General features: G+C 41.1%; 2 protein-coding genes across 3 annotated transcripts in view; both read left to right on the top strand.

Moving 5' to 3' along the window:
• Positions 1-2,276: 2,276 nt before the first annotated feature.
• Positions 2,277-6,024, top strand: med18 (mediator of RNA polymerase II transcription, subunit 18 homolog (yeast)). 2 transcript variants are annotated; one of them, XM_003450501.5, is made up of 3 exons: positions 2,277-2,434; positions 2,863-2,965; positions 4,632-6,024. In XM_003450501.5, the coding sequence occupies exons 2-3, from the start codon at positions 2,893-2,895 to the stop codon at positions 5,186-5,188; spliced, it is 630 nt and encodes a 209-aa protein (XP_003450549.1). In that variant the 5' UTR covers positions 2,277-2,434; positions 2,863-2,892; the 3' UTR covers positions 5,189-6,024. The 2 variants fall into 2 exon arrangements, with proteins under 2 accessions (XP_003450549.1, XP_005455333.1); XM_005455276.4 differs by lacking the exon at positions 2,277-2,434 and adding an exon at positions 2,460-2,696.
• A 4,687-nt stretch (positions 6,025-10,711) lies between these two features.
• LOC100701297 (forkhead box protein O1-B) overlaps positions 10,712-15,709 on the top strand; it is a 29,096-nt gene continuing 24,098 nt past the window's right edge. Inside the window, exon 1 of the mRNA XM_003450539.5 lies at positions 10,712-12,329. Within this exon, the coding sequence (XP_003450587.2) occupies positions 11,841-12,329 (489 nt within the window). The 5' untranslated portion in view covers positions 10,712-11,840. The remainder of the gene's footprint in view (positions 12,330-15,709) is intronic.

Raw genomic sequence — 15,709 nt, 5'->3', positions numbered from 1 at the left:
TCATCAGTGATAGCAAAACAATAACACCCTGCAGATAAAAGGTTATAGTATGATTATTACTGTGAGAAATATGTGTGTTCATACTGTGAGGACATTTTGGTGAGGATAGTCACTGAAAATAATATTTTGGATCCTTTTATTTGTTAAAGTGTTTTATTCAAAGTAAAGTATACAAAAAAAGTGAAAACAATAGAAAAATAGTCTTAAGAAATAAACCAAAACTCACTAAATGCGTTGTTTGAAAAGGCAACAGACAATAAAAAAATATAAAGGAAATGTTGTTTAGTCAAAGATGGAAACACAAAGAGGAGGCTCTGGTGAAAATGACTGTGAGTCAAATGTGTTGTACTGTACTGTTTTACTTATATTTGACCTATGTCACTAATACCACCCACGTCATAAAAACAAAAACACCAACACAGAAACTAATAAAATGCAAACTTATCATTTAACACTTAAAAACCAAACTGAAATCAGAAAATCCACCCTGAAAACTAAAATAACACCAAAATCAAAGGTGGAAAATCCTAAATTAAAATAACAATGGCAGTATTCATAGCAGTCATCTCCGAATAGCCTAAATTGAAAACAATTTGAGTACCACAACACCAACCAACAGAGACAGACAGGACATGACACACAGGACAAACCACTACATCACGATCTGTCATTGGTGGCAGTGTGCACAGCTCTAAGGAAAACAAACCCAAATAAGGCAGCTGACCCAAATAATATCCCCAGGCATGCACTCAGGGTCTACTCATCAGAGCTGGATGGTGCATTCATAGACATATACAATCTGCCTATGCTTTGAGTCCACTACCAGTGGGCCCCTCTCCAAGAAACATACTGCCACATGCTTAAACGACTATCATCCTTTTGGACTTACATCAATTGTGATGAAGTGTTTTGAAAGGATCAAAAAGACCATCCTGGCTACCTTGGACTCTTTACTTTATGCACACATACAGAATCAGTCCACTAGAAGGTAGTAACACGTCTGTGAAAATGCTGTTCGTTGACTGAAGCTGCATTTAATGCTGTCAGACTCACACCCTTTCTCTGTAACTGAGCTCTGAACTTCCTGTAAGATAGACCCCACTCAGTCAGAGTTGGAAACCAGACATCAAACATCAGAACTGTGAGCATTGGTATTACTCAGGGGCATGTGCTGAGTCCACTGCCACATGCTCTCTTCACATATGAGTGTGAGCATCCCCCTAATCAATACCAGAATTATAAAATTTGCATATGAAACTAAAGTAATTGGGCTGATTACTGGCAGGGATGGCATAGAGAAGAGAAGTGAAATGACTAGTGGCCTGGTGTCAGGAAAATAATCTTGCCCTAAATGTAGATAAGAGCAAGGTGATCTGAGGAAAAGACACTCCAAGACAGAGGTGGAGGACACACATGAGGATGGATTTCACCTGGTCTCACAACACCCAGCAGGTAGTGAAGAGCACATTGACTGTACTTTCTAAGATGACTGACAGGGCTCAGCTGCACTACTCAAGACAGGAAGACTTCAGTGTGCGAGAAAAACTGCACAATAAATCACAGGATCATCTTTTCATTAGTATAAGACATTTACACCACCAGGGCTGTCAGCATTGCCCACATCAACATTAAATACAACACAAACTCACAACACCACCAGTTAACAGGTAGGTGGTAGATGCTAAAGGTAGATGCAACAGGAGTCTGAAATCAAAGACTGTAAGTCTCAAATCAGACTCATGAATAAGACAGTCAGTGTCGCCTCTCTTCTACCCCATCAATATTATTGACTATTAGTGTACTTATTATTACCTGCTATGGCATAAATTTGTAAAGACCGGCTTGCAAATATGGACAAAGCAGGTACAACTCGGGTTTTCAAACTCAGGTCTGTTTTTAAAACTAATTTTAGTGTTTGCATTTTCAATACTTGCAATCTTTGTAAATTTTCTGGATTCTTTATTTTTATTTTATTTGAATAATTATGTTTGTTTTGTGTCAAGAGATTGGCAAAATTAAGTGTAAACTACTGCTTTTATTTCCACTGTATGTATGCCAATAAAACCTCTAAACTTAATGCTCAGTAATATATACTTTTCACAGTACTGTGAAAACAGTAATAGTTTCCACAGTACTGATAATCCATTCGTATAGCCTGTGTTAATAAAACCAGAGTACCTATAGTCTAAAAAGCCTGTCTGTCCATGACGTCCATGTCCATTTCTTTCTATTTTATGCACAGATGACCTGCTGTCGATATTTTTAGCACTACCAGTAGGTGGCTGTAATGAGCCTCAAAGTTGGATGTCTACCGATTTGACACACCAAAGGAAGACGCTTCTCATTCATTGTTGTTGCTAACTGTGTTCACTTTTTCTTTCATAACTAAAAAGACGTTTATTTCTTTCCGCGTTCGCTTCTTTGTTTTTGAAAGGTAATATATTTTTAATGTTTCTGTAATAACATTGAAACGCTTAGCCTGGTAGCTTAAGTAATGTTGCGGTTAGCTACTAGCAAACCGAGTAGCTGTGTAGTAGTAGCCGTGTAGTAGTAGCCGTGTGTTTAGAACCCTGTTTAGGCCTTTGGTCAATAGTATTAAAACGTTATCGAGAACGAACACTTAAAACATTTACCCGGTTTTCCTCGGCTACTGCTCTTCGTGGTTTCGTAGACAATAGTGCAAACTGTTGTTTCGAGTGAGTTACACTTAGATTAGTGTTACCACCGGCTATTAGCGAGCTAAAAGTTACAAACTCTGTTACCTATGGCGACAGGTGGAAATTTTTTGTTAATGATGGCATTGCTCCATCAGATGTTCCGACATGTATATATATGTATCTGCATATAATTTTCTTTCTTTAGGCCCAAAAACCTCAAAGTACCCGAGGAAAGATGGAGGCGCCACCTGTTACTGTAATGCCTGTCACTGGGGGCACAATTAACATGATGGAGTATCTGTTACAAGGTAAGATATCATGCATCCGCTGAAGCAAGTAAGCAGGTAAATAACTAACAAGCCCTGAGTGTTATACATAGCATATAGTACTGATAGTGGCAATACTACAGATAGTAGCTTATAGTAACAAAAATGCAAAGCAACAGCAATAATCATTTAATAGTTGCATTGTGCAACTGTTCAGCACAATGAGTAAAGTTACATCAGCAACAGCCTTTGGTGTGAAAGTGAATAGTGAATGAACAGTGTTACATATGTCACGTTTGACCTAAATTATTATGCACTAGCTCCTAAATGGTAAATGGTAAATGGCCTGTATTTATATAGCGCTTTCTAGTCCCTAAGGACCCCAAAGCGCTTTACATATCCAGACATCCACCCATTCACACACACATTCACACACTGGTGATGGCAAGCTACGTTGTAGCCACAGCCACCCTGGGGCGCACTGACAGAGGCGAGGCTGCCGGACACTGGCGCCACCGGGCCCTCTGACCACCAGTAGGCAACGGGTGAAGTGTCTTGCCCAAGGACACAACGACCGAGACTGTCCGAGCCGGGGCTCGAACCGGCAACCTTCCGATTACAAGGCGAACTCCCAACTCTTGAGCCACGATCGCCCCACATGACCCAAATAACAGCTAAATTCTTATTATAATATTATTACAAATAATTTTTAAAATGGTGCATTTACAATGTTTAAAACCTTATTTCTTAACTTGGTCACTCTGTTGTAGAATACTGTGGGTCTTCTCCTGGACCATTGCAGATTTGTTTAGAAAATGTATGGTCCAAAGTTTGGCCATTTATGATTGCTGTGACATTTTACCTTGTATCAAATACTTTTCAAGATATATTTTCTTTGAAATATGGACCATTGACCCTCTTCCAGCATTTTTTTTGGTCATACTTTGAAACCAGATGTTTGAACACAAATATCTGTTAAAGATAATAAAGAGAAAAGGATATGATTTCCATATCCAGATCTGCAGATCCAATCTGTAAAGTGTCATATTTAAACGCACACCAATTTTTAATGGTATACAATTGAATTTCACAATAATGCAAAATGGAAAATTATTTCTTAGTTATAAAAATGAAAAAAATCTTTTTTGGGGGGTTTAAATTTCATGCTGCATTGAGCAAATGTGAAGTTGTACCACAAAAACGAAAAATAGTAATGCATAGTTTAACCCAAATAGACCAAAATTCTAAATTCTGGAGGTTTCAGATGGTATTCTAATTACAACAGTAAAAAATATTTTGATTTATTGAGATAAGTTTAATAAATCAAAATGAGTATTTCATGACCTACTGAACTGTCTTATAATTTACACTAGGTTTAAAATATTACTGCGTGTGCCCTGAAAGTGGGTGGATGTGTTGTTTTTTTTTTTTTCTTTAAAGGAAAATCCTTGAGGTATTTGATATATGAAGCAAAAATGTCAAAGCAATCATTATATATGTACAAACTATGGACGATCTAAGATAGTTAAGCCCATAATGTCTCTAAAAATATTATGATTTGAGTTTGTAATGTTTAAAATGTGAGCTCTTAGCTGTTGATTTTCTCTGAGAAATGTTAATGGAGACTATATTTATAAATATAATATGTATAGAGTCCTAGCCAAATGTAATTTTTTGTATTTGTTCCTTGTGCACTTTATTGAATCAGGGAGTGTGTTAGACCAGGCCCTGGAAAGCCTCTTGCATCGCCTTCGAGGTCTGTGCGACAACATGGAACCTGAGACTTTTACCGATCATGAGTTGGTTTACCTTCTCAAAGGCCAGCAAGGAAACCCCTTCATTTTGCGTGCCCGCCGTTCCCTCTCCCACCCAACTGCTCCATGGCACCTACGCTACCTTGGTCAATCTGAAGTGGGAGACAAGAGTCGCCACGCTTTGGTACGCAACTGCGTTGATGTTGCTGCCTCTCACAGCCTTCCGGAGTTCCTCAATGAGATGGGCTTCCGCATGGACCATGAGTTTGTCAGCAATGGACACATATTTCGTAAAGGTGCAATGAAAATTGTGGTCAGCAAGCTGTCACGCATACTTGTACCAGGGAATACAGAAAACACTGAGCATCTATCACTTTCATACCTGGTGGAGCTGAGTGTGTTGGCTCCTGCAGGACAAGACACTGTGTCAGAGGACATGCGCAGCTTTGCTGAACAACTCAAACCCCTGGTTCACTTGGAAAAGATTGACCCTAGCAAACAGAGACATTAGCCAGTTTTCCACAAAAAGGAACTCTCTCCGGGTGACTGGGAACCTTGGGAGGGACTCCATGAGTTTCCACCAGAGGAACTAGGTCTAAGTCAACTTCTGAGGGAATTATTTCACTCTCAAAAAAGTTCCTTCTCAGGGCAGTATATTTTGAAAATTCAGTAACATTGGTGTTGGGGCTTGCAGCATTGAACACAACTGATTGGCCAAGCAGCCTCCTGCCACTCTTTTAGTTAACTGCCTGATCAGCTATAGCTGATGTTATAGAGAGGGAGGTTGTTGTCAAGTGGGATAGTTTATGAATAAAAGAGGGTGGGGGGACTAAACAAAGTGGTGAGTTAGAGGAATAAATATTTTCTTTTTGTATTGTTTCACAATGCTTATGTTCTAAAGCAAAATTAAACATGGTCACACTTTTATGAAGGAAAAGCCATGTGGGAAGTTGTGGAATTTCCAGATTTTGTGTAAATGGAAGCAAAGATTCATCCCGTCCTCTGTGGCTACTTTATTGTGTGCTTCAAAGAGACACTGACCTGCAGGTATGACACAAAGAGCAGGGAAAAGAGACATAGATGCCTAATATGTAACCTCCTCATTATCAACTATAAAGCCCCACTTTTAAAAACACCTGTCACTTTTTCAGAGAACTAATGTGCATAATTTTTGCAGGTTTTAAGACAGCCAGCTGTCAGCTGCTTAGGTGAAAAAAGCAGCTCAACTGTCAGAGTTCTGTGAACAAAATATTTTTTTGTTATTCCTTTAGCTTTTAAACATTGTATTTTTTGTTTGTTTGTTTGCTTTTTTTAATAAAATGAAATGGAGACTATATATAGCCTTGATTTAACAGTTAATTGTTTGGTCAATTTTTAATGAGATGGAGAACATTTCACCTAATACTGTTAAACATCATTCTACTAATTTCTACCAAATCAAGGTTCTATAAATTAGGATGTAGGCAATCTTATACCTGTGCTACGAAAAATGATTTTAGTGGTTTATTTTTTTAACGGTATTTTTTACAAATGATAACAAACTATATAATATTTTTCATGTATCAACTTTTCATAACAGAAATTGAGATGTATGATTTTGAGTATTTTTCAGTGTAGTGGAATCCTTATGTGTAAAGTTTCTTTTCAACACTCAGCTTTGATTTTCATGGATATGTTCACTTCATCCCACTAGGGGTCTCTGTTTCTCTTCTTGTAAATATCCTGATTGAAGCAAATTGGATGCTACCTCACATCATCTACATGAGCTGTGGTTGCCATGGAAATAATTAGCTGTGAGATCTGCACATCTTTCCCCCCACTCTAATTAGCTTTCTCAATTGCTTAATGATACATAGACCTGTGAAAGCCTTCCTTTCTTCCCCTCAACAAAAGCATTGATTTTCCCTCTCTTTCCCCTCTCATTTCTACTGTTAACCCATTAGTGCCTCTTTCATGGGAACATGAGCTGGGACTATTACACATGAAAGCACTACATTTGCTTCAGGTTCTCCACTGTTAATATCGAAATCCAGAAAGGCCCATGCAGTAGTGTGTCAACATTATGGCCCGATCTAACTGCGGAGACCAAAGTAACTAATGCACATCCTGTCAGTTATGATAATAATGTTGGTAATAAGGCATGAGTGCTTCTAATAATACCCCTACAGGAAGATGCATTTGCAGAGATTGAGATGTAAAGTGACCGCGTGCATGTCTGAGGGGGAGAGCTCCAGGGCAGATGGCTGTCTCTACATGTTGACCTACCTGCGTATCATGGCTGATGAGGACAAACTCACTGAAGTGGAAAGGTGAGATGGCAGTTCTTCCACATAGATTTGTTGCAAGTTGAAAAACAAAACAAAACGAACTTTGAATATTTAGTAATATGTTAAAAATTTGTAGTTTTCTAATCTTGTTTTGAAGTTAAAGTTAAATTGAACTGCTACTTGGTACACAGGAGTTGCCTGTCAGTGAGACTGGATTATCTGATGGAGACAGTTTTATGTTCCAACAACCAGAAGCAGACTGCCGGCCCTTAGGACTAAAGCATGATGTTTCAGCTCTGAGTGAATTATGTATTAAAGAGGCAGATGCCTCCTTGCCCAAGGCTTTATATGTCCAGCATGGATACACTACAGTCTACTGGCTTTCTTCCACTTAAACTTGTGTTTAGCACAGTGCTCTTTGGTGATGAGCTAGACTCCCACTGCACCTCCACTCAGCACTGCATTGCCTGGAGAACAGAGGCATAGTTAGGCTAATCAGTGTCTTGGCATCAAGCCTACTTGGCTATTCTGGATGTAGCCAGCCACTGACTTGCACAAGTAAGAGATTTAACTCATTGCTGAAGGCAATATGATCTGTTCTGTGGTTTATTTCAAGAAACTGAGACCAGAGCGACACCCTTTCAGAACATAATCTGGTTAAGGTTGCAGTACTCGAATGATTATTAATCTTATTCACTTTCATTGTTGGGTTGTTAATACTATTTCATAATGCCCGAAGCCTGAAATACTTTCATCATCGATTAATTTTTCAATTTGACGACGCAGAGAAGGGTATATTCTTTTTCATCGCTTACTCCCAGCTCCAGGAATATCAGTTTGCTTTTAATGGATCATCCTGTCTGTAAAATGTCAGAAAAGAATAACAAAAAAAAAACCAAAGTCTCATTGAAGTTCTCCAAAGAACATTGTTTTGCCATTATTGCTTATTTGTTTCTAACCAACAGACCAAAGTTTGACAGTATTTAATTTTCAAAGTGATAATTGATCCCCTCCATTAAAATGACTGACTCTACTGTGGACACTAACTGAAAAAGGTAATTTATTCTTCTAGTTGTACATGTGCATTTTGTCTGAAACCTGTATTTTCAGTTTATTAATTTAGTGCAAGCATAGCCTTTAATAATCTTTGGCATCAGTTTATTATAACACAATTACACTCTCTTCAGCTTTGAGCATGAGAGCGGTGCATGCTGATTTCCCTCTCTGGACCGTTTGGTCGTTCTCTGTTTTTAACGGTTAAATATAATTAATTGGCTAAGGCTAAGATTGTGTTAGTTAATCATATTCTGTTAGCCCTCTGAAACAGGGATGGAAGCCATTACCTGCACATGCCTTTACTTTCCTCTTTACAACACAGTCTTAATTAAAACTCTTGGCACCAATTGTCTTCGCTGCCTCTGTTCATAGTTGGCAGTGAAGACGCCAAGATGCCACAGAAATCTGGCACTGGCTCGGGGCAGGAAGTCTTCAAGTCAGCCTACTTTGGGTCAAAGCCAAGAAGGGGTGAAATCCAGCGTCGCCTACTCAGAAATGTTCCCAATACTTGGATATGAGCCCTCTCCTTCCTGTGTCATTGGGAACCCATATGCTTGTTAGAGAGTGTGGGTTATTTGCTGAGAGGGGAGGGAGAACCAAAGGAGGTGCTTTCCCAGACAGACATAGATCTCCCTAGGGTGTTCTTGTGGCTTCTCTGGATTCCTCTACTTCTAACTGTGCTGGGCAGAATGGGGTGCAGGGATAAATTGCACAACACCACGAGGTTGTGAGTGATGGCTAAAATGCTAGGGCCAAAGAAATACGGAAAGGTATTAAAGAAATAATTGGGGGGGGGGAGAAAGTGTCCCTTTCCTTATTGAAAGAAATTCCAGAGCAGTTTCTAACCATGCAAAATAACAGGCACAAAGCTCTGACTTGTTGTTCATGTGGTGCTCTGCCTTGCTTGTGGCTGACTGAGGTGATTATTGCTGTGCAGAACATGCTGTTCTAGGATCAGCCATCCAGTGCTTTAAGCCAGCCTTGCTGCCTCTGGTATGTCTGGTATGGGGACAACTTAGCCGTCAGCCTGGAAGGGACTGAAGTTGTAGTTTTTAAACTTGTGCTGCCAGAGCCTTTGTCTTTGACTCTTAGTTCTTCCCTTTTCTCTTTTTCTCTTGAGACTCACTCCTGCTGTGGGTCTCTGGATCTGATCATTTGCCTTTTTTTGATAGTCACAATCACTTTTCTTTCGCTTCATTTGTAATCAAGACACATTGTGTATTCTCGAGTGTCACCAAAATTGTGGCATTCATAAGTGTTCCAGGGGAAGCATCTCAAGTAGAACCTTGTCTCGGAGACTAGAGGCTACGAGAGGCTTGACTCGCTCCAACTCTGGTTTGATTGAAATTCTTGGCATGCAATAATCAAAATACAATAAACCATCACCCATTAAGTATATTTGTAGTCAGAATAGGGTTTGTAGGCTTATTACACACAAACTATTAGCAACATGGCATTTTAACCATGTGATTGTACTGATGCTGAACGTTGTCATTCCGTGACACACTATATGACACATCCTCCCACATTTAAAAGCGTGCTATTTTTGACGCATATTTCTCAACATCACTCATGTCTGAGTGCACAGTGTGGCCTTGTTGTGCAACTTTTAAGTACTGCTTCTGTCCATGCACAGTTGAACGCAGGAAAAAGGTGGAGTCCTCAGACAGTTTGAGACACCTTTCTGCACAGGGGCTGTTTTGATGATGGATGTGTCATTGAAAATGAGCGTGTTTATTTTAACTAAAGTGTAGTGACTAGAATACACACGTCTAAATTTGGGTCCAAGGGTCTGTAGATGATGTATAATTGTAGTGAAATGCATTTTTCCTCTTTTGAATATTTTGATGGCAATGGATTGACAGCAAAAAGCCCCCACAGGTTATAGCTGTTAAAATGCTTGCTTGGAGTGGCTGCCTCACTTCTAAATAATATTAGTTTTTATTTATTTATTTTTTTATTCTTTACTGGAAGTGAGAATCTGCAGAAGCAGGACTGTTTTAAAGTATGAATAAGTGAATAAGTAATACTCTCCCTACAGCAACCATCAACACAGCATGCGTGAGTGCGCCTAAAGCTGTCAGGCAGTGTTTCTGTAAACATGTAAGTTCCACAACTCTTTCTTAGATTGATACAGGTAAAAGGGTCAGGTAGCCTAGTGTTTATAAGGAGAGATGGCCAATCGGATTCAAGCACCTGTGACTCTGTCCCCGCCCAGCCGTCAGCTCTTAGAAGAAGGTGGTAGGATAAAGGATCGGAGACCCCCACCACCTCGACCCCTCGGTCAGTGCAGCTGAAGAATTGCGCACACGGGTCTGACCGGAGCTCAATGCGCCGGGCAGAGTGTCTTTGAGGCAAATGCGTTTTGAAATGATAATATGTAAGTCTTTTGTTTACCCTCATTTCTGTGAAGTATGGAGGAGATATATGTATATATATATATTTTTCATTCTGGCATCTGAAGCACCATTCACCCCCCTCCCCCGACTCCCCCCGGATTAAAATCTAGGGTTAACTAATCTCGGTTAATCTGAACTAAATCTGTCTAATCGGCATAGAAAATTACACTCACTGAGGTATTGCCCGCAAATAATCAGCGGAGCCGGGCGCCGTAAGTTCTCCCTGAAGGGCATTTGGACGTTGCACACCGTGCACGCGACAATTTGTTACGCTCAGACTTTTTTTTTTTTTAAGAGAAAAACCCGTGTCGCAATTGTGCAGGAATTTTTCCTTTCTCTGCGTTACACATTGTCTTGTTTTATTAGGGGTGGACACGGAGGCTGGCACACAGAGCGCCATGTGACGCTCCGCCACAAAGATCATTATGCGGAGTTTTGATTAAGAATTTGGGGTTTTTGGCCCCTTCGTTAGTAGCCTAACTGAGGCGCAGGAGAGAGGAGGGAGAGCAGCAGAGAAAAGAGGGAGAGAGAGAGAGTTCGGGATTTCGCTGTAATCATGTTTGGAGAGTATTGATTTCGTGAGCGCACTCCAATTGGCAGCATCTCTACTATACAGCGCCGGCGCGTCATCCTCGGTTCACATCGACGGAACGAGTTGTAAGCAAATGAGAACATGTGTGGGATCTGAGTGAGTGAGAAAAGGCAAGAGGAGGTGTGATAAAAGCCAATTTTATCATCCCGACGAGTGGATACGAGATTTGATTGCCGGACTATTTTTCCCTCCTTTATATTTTTCAGACAGGGAATTTATCGATTCGTCACAAGCGCACGCCTCTTCATTATAATTGCAGACAGTTGGGTGCTGTTCAGGCTGAATGGACTTGAATGTGGCGCTGCCAGCTTAATCCGTGCAGACTGGAAGATTTAATAATTCACGGTAATCACGCATTATCGCCTCAGTGGATGCTCTCTACACAGCCCTGGTGATTTTCCCCCTCTTTCCCGTTTCTTCCTGTTGTCTTCTGGCGGATTTATCGACGGCTGCTTTTCTCCTTATCTGAAAGATCATCTGTTGCTGCAACTGGATTGAGAAGCCCCCATGACTGACACGGGTTTGAGTGTTTTAAGGTGATGCGGACTGCCAAATAAATAGTTCAGTCACCATTAGAAAATTTACTTCAGGTAAAATGGACAAGAAATTATTATTACTTTTATTACTTCTGCTATCTCTACACGCGAGGCTATGATTTTGCTTTCATTCATCATGATTCTTCTACTCCGCTGAATTGCCCATTATTGATTCAGACTGAGCTTAATAGCCATATTACAAGGCAAATTCCTACGTGAAGCGATATTGAAGACAGCGGGATACGTGAATCGTGGAGGTATTTCCCCACCCTTGCTCTACGTTTGATTTATTCTTTTTTCAACTGAAGGGTAAATGTTGATGATGGAGGACGACGAATTAGACGCTCATCAGGTTGATTCGGATTTCGAGCCTCAAAGCCGACCTCGCTCATGCACCTGGCCGCTGCCTTGTCCACAGGATTTCCCCGGTGGACACGAGGTGAACGTAGGTCTTCCACTGGCCAGCATCAAGGTAGAACCGGAAGACATCCCCGCTTGCAGAGCGGGGCTCGTGGGCGGAACGCCGGGAGAGCTGAAGCATCCAGCCGGCGCCCCTGCACCCACAGGCGCGACGCACCCATGCTTGGCTGGCGCGGCTCTGGATGTCACCGGACCCCTGCGCAAAGCCAAATCCTCGCGGCGAAACGCGTGGGGGAACCAGTCCTACGCGGATCTCATTACCCGCGCTATTGAGAGCACCCCAGAAAAGAGACTCACACTGTCACAGATATACGACTGGATGGTCCGTTATGTGCCCTATTTCAAGGATAAGGGCGACAGTAACAGCTCAGCTGGCTGGAAGGTAAGAAATAAAGCAGCCGAGCCAGCGTGACAAGGTTGTGATAATCACAGTGATAATATCGATTATTATTCCTGTTCACTAAGCTATTATGATTCTTTCACCCCGCGTGACTTACACGTTACCGTGGGATTCCGCGTCTGTTACGCATGAATGGTGCCATGCGTTATCTTGTCTTAGTTCATTACTGCCGTCAGTCATTTTAATATATCACTGAGGCAAATTGTAATAGAGTGGAGTGGAATCACTTGTTACGTCTTTATATAAAAAAAATGAAAAAAATGAGAGAGAGAGAGAGAGAGAGGGGGGGGAAAGAAAAAAGGGGCTTTTCTCATCCCAGCTGCAGAGAGCCTGGTCATGATGGGCAGCAGTGTTCATAATAGCGCATAAAATCCCTTCAGTGGGAACAGGACCACAGCGGTTCATGATGAGTCTCAGTACATGCTGCTAATAATAGATAAACAGAGAAAATTATCCCATGCATTTTCATGCAGAGAGAAAGTCCGGATGTTTTAGTTATGATTAAAACATATCTAAGAATCAATGGAGTGACACTTGTAGGAGATCACAGGTCAACTGACCACCATGTAAATATTTAGTGGGGCGTCTACAATTGACCACAGTCCACTACCACCGCCTGTCTGGCTGAGAGCCTAGAGTAACCTCCTGGACATCTGCCCATGTTATCAGCCCCTGCTCCCAGCCTCATCTTGTTTCTATTCATTATAGGCAGCTGAGGACAGCGAGAGGGGGCAGAGGGATCAGCAGGGCAGCAGTGCTTGTCCTGATGGTGTAACTTTGCAGAGCTGAGCTTTGAGACTAGATGTTAGTTGATTTTCATGTCAATACAGAAAAGACTGGCTGAGTGTGATGGCTTTTTGTGGATGCAGTGCTAGTCACTAGAATGTTACTCATTCCTGGGTCTGTAGGTTATGTGTATGTTAGCAAGATGATTAGATAAGATAAGAGATCTTTCACATTAACTTCATGTTAAGCAACCACACTTCTCTTCCAACCTAATGCTCGGTGCTAAATTTATCTCGTTAAATACTTTCACATTATTTCTATTGATCCACAAGGTGTGCCATTTACACCATGACATATTATCAAACATCAAAGTAATGGCATGACTTCAACTTGCATTTGTCTTATCTTTCTGAGGAATTAACCTTTTGTGAAAACTTGTTGAGTTGCTGTTGCATAACATAGTCTGTCTCCAGAGCTGATTCTCTTTTTTTTTTTTTTTGGGTGGGGGCCAAAGCTGTAGCACCTTAAGCCTGTCCTGTTAAACTGAACTGACTGTAAAGGTGTGGCCTCAGGTAGACTTCTTCATTAGCTCTCCATTTACACCAGCAACCACAGGGCCTCTTTATCTTTCGCGCCAAAGCCCTACTATGCTATTTATGAAACTGCAAATTAAGGGTGTTGACAGTGGCAGTCTGAGGTCCTGTGCTATTTCAGGCCACAGGCGAGACGTGGGGCCCATTCCAGGTAATGATGGGGGATTAGGTAAGTCGTTTACAGCAGGCAGCCGTAATGTCAGTAACAGGCCTGACCTGGTTTTGGTCAGAGACAGAGAGGTAATATAAACATACACTTAGAAGTCACATGTGCAGCTCGTCTAAAGGAACCAAGCAAACAGCTGGTGGAATACTGCCGCCCAGCAGCATACCTGTACATGCAACACAACATTCATCTCCAAGTTTGTTGTAGCTGTGGCTCAATATTTAAGAGTTGCATATGAAATCACAGGATGTCCAATCCATAATAAATAAGTCAGTATGAAGCCACATGGACCCCAAATCCATCTGCTTTCTCTCTTACTGTACGTGTACATAAAACAGGTGCACTCTGATACATATAATTTTGCAATCACATCAAGCAATTAAATTTGACAGTAGCATTTGTGAGTTGGGAGTATTCATGACATTTTGATCCCAATCAACAATATTGTATGAGCAAAGCTTTTCATGTAAAACGCTCTTTTTTTTCTATTGTGACAGAGAAACGGGGAAAACAAAACAAAAATAATACGGTGATGCAATCAAATGAAATTAAGTGGTACAAGTTTGCAGTTTCAATGCGAAGTTCAAAGGTGGAGGTTGGTTTTCTTGAAAGGAGTGGTCATGGTTTGGGGGGATGACCAACTTAAAGGCAAGGAAATCTCTCAAGACTGTTGTTATTGAACATAGCAGTTCTAGAAAAATCTTATGGAGCAGATTGTGTTGCCGTGACTGCAATCGGAAAGGATGTGATGCTGGCTTGATGCTTGGTAGTAGACAGCCAGTACACCTAGACAGTGCCATTAAGCTCCTATAAATACCTAATGGCTTCTGACTTCTAGGAAGGCTGCAGTATTCTGAGGTCACGGCTTCCTAATCAGCTCCTTAGTGGAGGGAGGATAGAACTGTGTTCTTGTGAACCCTATTACGCTAAGTTCATTGTAGATTAGAGGCAACTTCACTGGCTTTCATTTTCTAGTTTTCTGTACATAAACTGATCCAACCCAGAAATTAATGGGATTTTGAACTGATGTTAGTTACTGATACTGAATCTCCTCCATGTATGTGGGTTCTTTATGTATTCAAGGCTACTTACATCTGAGTGCAAGCATCCGTGAGTGCATGTGGATGCATTCTGCATTTGTGCGTGGGAGAAGCACATGTCAATTGCAACAAAGCGTCAGGGTTGGTAGTGTTGTGGGGGCTAGCGCAGGGGGAGGGGCTGTCTACTTCTATTGGAGTGTGTGCTTGGGGCCGCTGATTGGTCTGACAGCATGTCACTGCGGTGAATGGTATATAGTCTTGCTCTTGACTTCATAATGCCTCTAATGGCGGGGTACCACTTGGTGTCGGGATTGCCCTCTAGGCTCCCACAAGTTCATTAACATCAAGGGTGTTAGAAGATGCCATTGGGATTCTGGGGTGTTGTTTTATTGTATAAGCCAGCATGGGTGGTTATGGAATTCACAAATCCATAATACAGCAATGCTTTTGGTGTATTAAGTATGTTAAAGTATGTTAAGTATGCTTTATTTCTGTATGTAATTGCAACTAATAAGCACTGATGTGGAATAATTTTCTTTTTCCGCCTACTTTAAACATATAGTTTTTCCTCAACGTGCGTGCTCTGCCAGGAAATTTTCTCATACTTGGAGTGGCCAGACACCAGGGGATTGTGCAGCAAGTTGGCAAGGGTGCAAAGCAGTCACTTAGACACTTTAATCCAAAGCAATTAGACCGTTATTTATAAAGTGTATTTAGGTAGAGGTCTGTGCAGGGCCACAAGGGCAAAAGTTCATGCACTACACACACACACAAAAAAAAAGATAAAGGAAAAAAAAAATCAGTCAAACCATCGATGGTTTGACTGAAAGATTGCTC

The sequence above is a fragment of the Oreochromis niloticus genome, linkage group LG11 (genome assembly GCF_001858045.2).
Source record: "Oreochromis niloticus isolate F11D_XX linkage group LG11, O_niloticus_UMD_NMBU, whole genome shotgun sequence".
Taxonomy (NCBI): Eukaryota; Metazoa; Chordata; class Actinopteri; order Cichliformes; family Cichlidae; genus Oreochromis; species Oreochromis niloticus.
This window is presented reverse-complemented; position numbering and strand designations above follow the sequence as displayed.